Here is an 8,789-nt window from a genome sequence, read left to right as displayed (position 1 = left end):
GGTCCGCCCCTTTTTACTGAATTGAAAGGTGTAAACAATTTTTGCTGGAAATTAATAGGGGCGGAGCTAGAGGGGATAAAGGTGTTTCTAATAAACACATCACCTTATATAGTTAATAACGTATTTTCCAATTACTCCATTAACTCCCAAGCATACTTTGACTATCCTTTTAAACTAAGTCCAATTAACTCAATACATACCCCAATAATATATCCCGATAATGTATTAGTTTACCTTAAGTCCTTAAAGCAGTCTTTTAGTTATGGTCCTGACCAGATCCCCACTTGTTTTCTTATAAATTGTGCGATTATCTCTATGAGCCGTTAACAGCCTTATTTAATTTGTCTCTTAAAGAAGGCATCTTTCCAACTGTATGGAAAGAATCGTTCATAACCCCGCTACATAAAAGCGGTAGCAGGTCCTCGGTGGAGAACTTTCGGGGCATAGCTAAGTTCTCTGCAATTCATATATTATTTGAAGCAATTATTACAAATCAGTTGACGCATTCTATCTCCTCTACCATTTCATACTGTACACATGGGTTTTGCAAAGGCAAATCAACTTCAACAAATTTACTTGAATTAACATCCTATATCTCAAAAGCATTTAGTGAAAACAAAAATGTGGATGTTATATATACCGACTTCAGTCAAGCATTTGACAAAGTATGTCACTCGCTGCTCATCTATAAACTTGATATTCTTGGTCTTCCACCTAATTTTCTACGTTGGATCTCTTCATACCTCTATGATAGATCACAAAGGGTTATGTTTAAAAATGCTATTTATGACGTCATTGATGTTACTTCAGGAGTCCCGCAAGGTAGCCACCTAGGCCCGATTCTGTTCTTGCTTTTTATAAACGATATATCTACAGACATAAAATTTTCAAAAATTTTAATGTACGCAGATGATGTGAATCTTTATAAATCGTACGTATCAATCAAAGAAAAGCATTTGCTTTTTTGGTGCTATGTAAATCGTATGCCTCTAAATCTGGAAAAATGTAAAGTAATGTGCTTTCTTATACAATAGATAACCATAATTTGGAACAGGTATACAATTTTGTGGACTTTGGTATCACAATGGATCCGAAACTTAATTTTAATCTTCACATTAATGTGACAGTCAACAAGGCTAAAGGTGTACTTGCATTTGTGAAACGTTGGCCAAAGAATTCAGTGACCCTTATATCACTAAAACCCTGTTTACAACATTAGTTAGACCGATTCTGGAATACGGTTCGGTGGTTTGGAATCCAAGGTATCAAATTTACTCAGACAAGATAGAATCAATTCAAAAACAATTCCTACTTTTTCCTTTAAGAAATTTCCGTTGGGATTTTCAATATAACCTTCCGCCTTATAAGAGCCGATTAAAACTTATTAATCTTCCAACACTTGTCAGTCGCAGAGTAACGCTTGGTACAATTTTTATACCCGAGCGCACTTGTGCACAAGGGTATATTAACTTTGTTCACATAACGGTTGTTTGTAACAGCCAAAACGAATCGAGATAGATATAGACAAATGTATACATAAATGCTCAGAACCAATAGAGAAGTCGATTAAGCCATGTCTGTCCGTCCGTCCGTCCGTCCGTGTACACGATAACTCGAGCAAAAATTGAGATATCTGAACGAAATTTGGTATGTAGGTTTCCATTTATCCAAGGTAGGTTGGTATTGAAAATGGGAGAAATCGGACTGTAACCACGCCCACTTCCCATATAACGGTAATTTTCAGATATACGAAAACTGCGATATTTTAGTAACTTCTGAAGATTATTCACTCAAAATTGATATTTACAATAAATTTTAGACGAAAATTAAGAATATTATAAATTTTTGGAAAATGCGCGTAGCCACGCCCACTTATGGTTACATGTGTATATCTTGGTAACCGCTGCACCAATTTCTTCCAAACTTGGCACAGTTGTTGGCCTTGGTACACCATATCAAATGCCCGAAAATTTTTAAAATCGGGCAATAACCACTCCCATATCCCATATAACGGTAATTTAGAGAAATACAAAATCTTCGATAAATCAGTAAATATTAAAGCTAATTTAATCAAAATTGATGCTTGCAACAACTCTTTACCAAGACATATGTTTACGAAAAAATTTTGGAAAATGAGCGTGGCACGGCCCACTTTTCCAGTGTTTTAAGTCATGGTTATGCCACTACCCCTTGCCGGACTTCCACTTCACGATTTCATGAAATGGTGCCCAAATTCATGGTTGATTTTCGTGTATAGTTGAATTCATGATATTGTGTTTATGCAGCCAATTTTAGCCCAAATTCATGAAATGATTTCGAGAATTTTCCTATGCATAAACGTAGTAATAGTCATTTATTAAACAGCAAAACTTTAACAACATTTTTCCCCCCAATATTTCTTGGTGTTCAATAAATGACTATAAGTGACCGTCAGGTTAAGGTTTCAGGGACAGTAGTCGCGAGTTCAAGCTGTAACTTAAGCCTAAGTGAAAGGTTTTATCACGTTTTCTTTCTTTGCTAGAGCTTCTCAGATATTGCAAAAAATGCGATTTTTTGACACTGGACCTGATGGAAACTTTACCCTTCGGATTCGTAATCAGTACAAAAAAGTCTATCAAAAACAGCTTTAACATTTGCCGCACCAAAATCATCTGTTGTCCTGTGTAAGCTTTCCACACAACACAATGAGCACTGTTTTTATTTTATCGCGCTATTAAATCGTGAATTACAACATAACTTGGACGAATCTGGTTCCTTTTTTTAGATTCTTGAAGTACGTTGTTTTTGCTATCATCTTCAATATAGCCCGATCTCCCGCGATCACAACTTTTTCAACAATCAAAAAATATTCTTATATTTTTTTTTGAGACAGCTTTTACAATTAATTTTTAGATATACTATTTACTTGTGTCAAAAATTTAAATTTGATGACTTAGATTACTTAGATACCGTCAGAAACGCTCTCTATCTCGCAAAAAATAATTAAGTGCTTTAACCACTATTTTAAAATAAAATTTCCGAAGAACAATTTTATTGCCAATGAAAAAAGCAGCACAAACTGCTGTAGTGAGAAGATACAAAAAAACGGTGCCTTATACTTTTCATCCAATACGCAATGGACCTTCCTCTTGACAAATTACCACGTTTTGCAAAAGTCGGACAACTTTGATTTTTGGAATATTGGGTGTACTCAGAGTGTTTGCTACGTTCGTAGATTTCCCGAAATGTTTGAAATATTCAGCGTAATCGTTTTCTGCTATAATAATTAAAACACTGTTTCACAGCTATATTTTTTTGTCCTTTTATTAAAAAAAAGAAACCCAATTTACCTTATATAATAATAATAATAATAATAGATTGGGGCTTACACACATGTTAGTGTTTGGCCGAGCTTCTCCTCCGATTTGTGGCGTGCGCCTTGATGTTTTCACACAAAGTGGATGGACCTACAGTTTTACGCCGATTCCGAACGGCGATGGTATTTTTATGAGAAGCTGTTTTTCATAGCAGAAATACACTCGGAGGTTTGCCATTGCCTGCCGAGGGGCGACCGCAGTAAAAACGAACTTTTTAATAAATTTTTTTGCACTAATTTTACTTCATATAAAGAAAGAAAATCATTGGAGGAGTACCACTGAAAATGGGTGAATTTCTCCTAAAAACAAGAAATACTTACAGTTCATATGGAGATTTTAATGGGACTCTCCATTTTAGTCCTGCTTGTCGCAAAGGTGTACAGTTTAAGAAAAATGCTCGACATAGGTTATTTTATAGTATAATTAAAGAAAAAGTTAAAATAATGTGTGATTTCTTGCAATATTTTAGCAAAACTTTGTATAAATCTGCTGTATTTTAGCCAAGTAAACCAAATAAAGCTCTGGGGATTAATAGATTTCTGTATGCTATTTATTTAAAATTATGTGTAAAGAATAAAATATGTGCATATCCAAATGCAGTCAATGAAAGAAGTAATGCACCCAAACAGACAACAAAAGAATCAAAAGCGTTAATGAAATACTCAAAATATAAATTGATCTTGTTAAGTATTTTGTTGAATTGCCAATTTGTTGGGTAGAAGTCTTCTGTAAGTTTGACAATGACCTGTCACTAAATATTTCATCGTCAGGTAAGCCCTCCATGTCTGTCACTATATTCTCTGAACTGACGTCTAAATCAAGAACTTGTTTAGCCTGCGCAACAGCTACAGTTGGAGCTTCTCCTCGAAATATGTATTCTGAAAATTGTATTGCATTAATTGTTCCATCGACGAATATGTTAAAAAATATGCGCCGTGGGGGTTCACTTATAAAAATAACATCGTTGCTAACATGAGGATCGGTCAAACCATCGCAGTAAACTTGGATACGTGCCGCCAATGAACGTAATATGTCGTTCCGCAAAAATCGCTTAACATCGCCCAAAACATTGGTTTTAGTGCACCATATACGCGAAGAAATAACGCCAGTAAGGCGAATGGTACCTTTGAATTTTCTTACTTTAATAAAGTTTTCGCTACCTTGATGACACTTGACAGGCAGAAATAAAGTTGCCTTATAGTTTTCATTAGCTACGTTTTTACGATTGATAGTCACAAATTCTTCCAATGATAAAGAGTCATCAACAAACGCGTTTTCTATAAAAATTTCACATTTGGACAAGCTTTGCTTCATTGAAGATATAGCACGTTGAAACTGATCCTCGATGTTAATTTTACGTGTGTCATCAAAAATTGGAAAAATGTCGTCCAGTTCGTAGCAACATTCAAACGCATACCAATCAATAGGTTTATCCAAAAAAATAGCAATTCATTGATGCAAATGAACCTCCCCTGTAAATTGAAATAAATTAAGTGAATATATCCTGTTTAAAAAAATGCAAAGCTATTAAATTCATTAGGCATATGACCTAATTTTAAAAATTAAATTTACATGGCTACATGTGATTAGGAATAATAATATACACCCATTGCTAAAAATCTCCGCAGTAACAGTACATATATACATATCTATGCCATTCAATTAAAGTACCTTAAGTGACTTTAGAAGGTTTGACTTTGAATTAAAAAATAATCACATACACTTGAAAATTTTTATATTTTTATTAAACTTCCATTAAAACGGTATCTTGAACTATACCTATGACTGGTTAAACGTTAAATTATTGTTTGGAACCACAATGAAATGTTGGTTTAAAGGGAAAAGTGCATATCCGAACTAAGGCTACTTTAATTGAATGGCACAGATATGTATTAAAGGACTGCAAATGTTGCACTATAAAACATAGCGACATGTGCCACATCATGCAAGTGCCAGTTTATATCATGTCGCTTATACATGTTTGAGTGTGATATATGAAGACCCTGTCGAATAAGTTAAAATCAAATCATGCATCAAATCTACGCATGTCAACATAAGGAACGCATGCGACATATTCAGCATTATTATTTACATTAGGGGTATTCTCCAAATCTTGCAAAGCCATTGCACGTAGCACGGATTGCATGGATTGCATTACATACTTGCAAACACACAACAAAAAGATACATGGGAAACAACATTTCCTATCGCTGCAAAATATGCAACGTTGAAACCCATGTATATATTTTGCAAAATAGCACAGCAAGATAAATGCGACCCTGTGCTAGTTGTTTTGTTGTTGGAATTGCTACATATTTCTCTCATTCCTCTTATCTCGCTCACTTCATTTTTTTTGCTGTCTCTCTTTAACCGACGTCCAAAAAAGGAGGAGGTTATCAGTTCGTCGGAATATTTTTTTTTTTTTTTTTTTATGTATGTTACCGCATAACTTTGGACCACGTCAACCGATTTCGATAATTCTCGGAAAGGTGGTGTCTCAGAGGTGGTCCCATACTAATCTGGTTGAGATCCGATCAGTGGATCATGAGATATATATATATATATTTTTTTTTATATGGGAGTTGAAGTCGGTTTTTTTTTCTTGCTCAAAATTACTTGTTTGTATTTAGGTTCTTTCCCTAACAATCCGGACCGGATCCGGTAATTAGAGAATAAGCAAAAAGTTTGCTCTCAAAAATTGAACAAAGTCCAGAAATACGGGAACGCAAAAAAACACATTTCGTGCCCAGAATTTGAGAAACATCTGATTCGCGTTGTTTTTGTTTTTGTTACTTAAATGCAAACACTTGGAAATTGAATTTTGGTTTAACAAATTTCATTTTAAGTATATAAAGATTGAAAATACATCAAAACGCCGTTCACTATTCCTTAAAAGCACTATTTGATACATAATTTCGCTGCTTGCTACCCATGCATGCTACCACTTTGCAATGGGGTTCTCTCGTACTCTTCGAAATTTGGAATGGTATTTTTGGAACAAGTGCAGTATAGCGGCCGTTGAGGAAAGAAAAAAGTGGGCGCGGTCCGCCCCTTTTTACTGAATTGAAAGGTGTAAACAATTTTTGCTGGAAATTAATAGGGGCGGAGCTAGAGGGGATAAAGGTGTTTCTAATAAACACATCACCTTATATAGTTAATAACGTATTTTCCAATTACTCCATTAACTCCCAAGCATACTTTGACTATCCTTTTAAACTAAGTCCAATTAACTCAATACATACCCCAATAATATATCCCGATAATGTATTAGTTTACCTTAAGTCCTTAAAGCAGTCTTTTAGTTATGGTCCTGACCAGATCCCCACTTGTTTTCTTATAAATTGTGCGATTATCTCTATGAGCCGTTAACAGCCTTATTTAATTTGTCTCTTAAAGAAGGCATCTTTCCAACTGTATGGAAAGAATCGTTCATAACCCCGCTACATAAAAGCGGTAGCAGGTCCTCGGTGGAGAACTTTCGGGGCATAGCTAAGTTCTCTGCAATTCATATATTATTTGAAGCAATTATTACAAATCAGTTGACGCATTCTATCTCCTCTACCATTTCATACTGTACACATGGGTTTTGCAAAGGCAAATCAACTTCAACAAATTTACTTGAATTAACATCCTATATCTCAAAAGCATTTAGTGAAAACAAAAATGTGGATGTTATATATACCGACTTCAGTCAAGCATTTGACAAAGTATGTCACTCGCTGCTCATCTATAAACTTGATATTCTTGGTCTTCCACCTAATTTTCTACGTTGGATCTCTTCATACCTCTATGATAGATCACAAAGGGTTATGTTTAAAAATGCTATTTATGACGTCATTGATGTTACTTCAGGAGTCCCGCAAGGTAGCCACCTAGGCCCGATTCTGTTCTTGCTTTTTATAAACGATATATCTACAGACATAAAATTTTCAAAAATTTTAATGTACGCAGATGATGTGAATCTTTATAAATCGTACGTATCAATCAAAGAAAAGCATTTGCTTTTTTGGTGCTATGTAAATCGTATGCCTCTAAATCTGGAAAAATGTAAAGTAATGTGCTTTCTTATACAATAGATAACCATAATTTGGAACAGGTATACAATTTTGTGGACTTTGGTATCACAATGGATCCGAAACTTAATTTTAATCTTCACATTAATGTGACAGTCAACAAGGCTAAAGGTGTACTTGCATTTGTGAAACGTTGGCCAAAGAATTCAGTGACCCTTATATCACTAAAACCCTGTTTACAACATTAGTTAGACCGATTCTGGAATACGGTTCGGTGGTTTGGAATCCAAGGTATCAAATTTACTCAGACAAGATAGAATCAATTCAAAAACAATTCCTACTTTTTCCTTTAAGAAATTTCCGTTGGGATTTTCAATATAACCTTCCGCCTTATAAGAGCCGATTAAAACTTATTAATCTTCCAACACTTGTCAGTCGCAGAGTAACGCTTGGTACAATTTTTATACCCGAGCGCACTTGTGCACAAGGGTATATTAACTTTGTTCACATAACGGTTGTTTGTAACAGCCAAAACGAATCGAGATAGATATAGACAAATGTATACATAAATGCTCAGAACCAATAGAGAAGTCGATTAAGCCATGTCTGTCCGTCCGTCCGTCCGTCCGTGTACACGATAACTCGAGCAAAAATTGAGATATCTGAACGAAATTTGGTATGTAGGTTTCCATTTATCCAAGGTAGGTTGGTATTGAAAATGGGAGAAATCGGACTGTAACCACGCCCACTTCCCATATAACGGTAATTTTCAGATATACGAAAACTGCGATATTTTAGTAACTTCTGAAGATTATTCACTCAAAATTGATATTTACAATAAATTTTAGACGAAAATTAAGAATATTATAAATTTTTGGAAAATGCGCGTAGCCACGCCCACTTATGGTTACATGTGTATATCTTGGTAACCGCTGCACCAATTTCTTCCAAACTTGGCACAGTTGTTGGCCTTGGTACACCATATCAAATGCCCGAAAATTTTTAAAATCGGGCAATAACCACTCCCATATCCCATATAACGGTAATTTAGAGAAATACAAAATCTTCGATAAATCAGTAAATATTAAAGCTAATTTAATCAAAATTGATGCTTGCAACAACTCTTTACCAAGACATATGTTTACGAAAAAATTTTGGAAAATGAGCGTGGCACGGCCCACTTTTCCAGTGTTTTAAGTCATGGTTATGCCACTACCCCTTGCCGGACTTCCACTTCACGATTTCATGAAATGGTGCCCAAATTCATGGTTGATTTTCGTGTATAGTTGAATTCATGATATTGTGTTTATGCAGCCAATTTTAGCCCAAATTCATGAAATGATTTCGAGAATTTTCCTATGCATAAACGTAGTAATAGTCATTTATTAAACAGCAAAACTTTAACAACATTTTTCCCCCC

The 8,789-nt window shown here is 34.9% G+C and overlaps 1 protein-coding gene across 1 annotated transcript; it reads right to left on the bottom strand.

Moving 5' to 3' along the window:
* Nucleotides 1–3,956: 3,956 nt before the first annotated feature.
* LOC118754998 (protein odr-4 homolog) lies at nucleotides 3,957–4,817 on the bottom strand. The gene has a single exon (XM_036489860.1). The coding sequence runs from the start codon at nucleotides 4,668–4,670 to the stop codon at nucleotides 3,957–3,959; it is 714 nt and encodes a 237-aa protein (XP_036345753.1). The 5' UTR covers nucleotides 4,671–4,817.
* Nucleotides 4,818–8,789: the final 3,972 nt, after the last annotated feature.

This window comes from Rhagoletis pomonella, unplaced genomic scaffold, assembly GCF_013731165.1.
Source record: "Rhagoletis pomonella isolate Grant_MI unplaced genomic scaffold, Rhpom_1.0 Rhpom_scaffold_05084, whole genome shotgun sequence".
Classification (NCBI taxonomy): Eukaryota; Metazoa; Arthropoda; class Insecta; order Diptera; family Tephritidae; genus Rhagoletis; species Rhagoletis pomonella.
The sequence above is the reverse complement of the archived record's forward strand: the minus strand, read 5'-3'. Positions and strand labels throughout refer to the sequence as shown.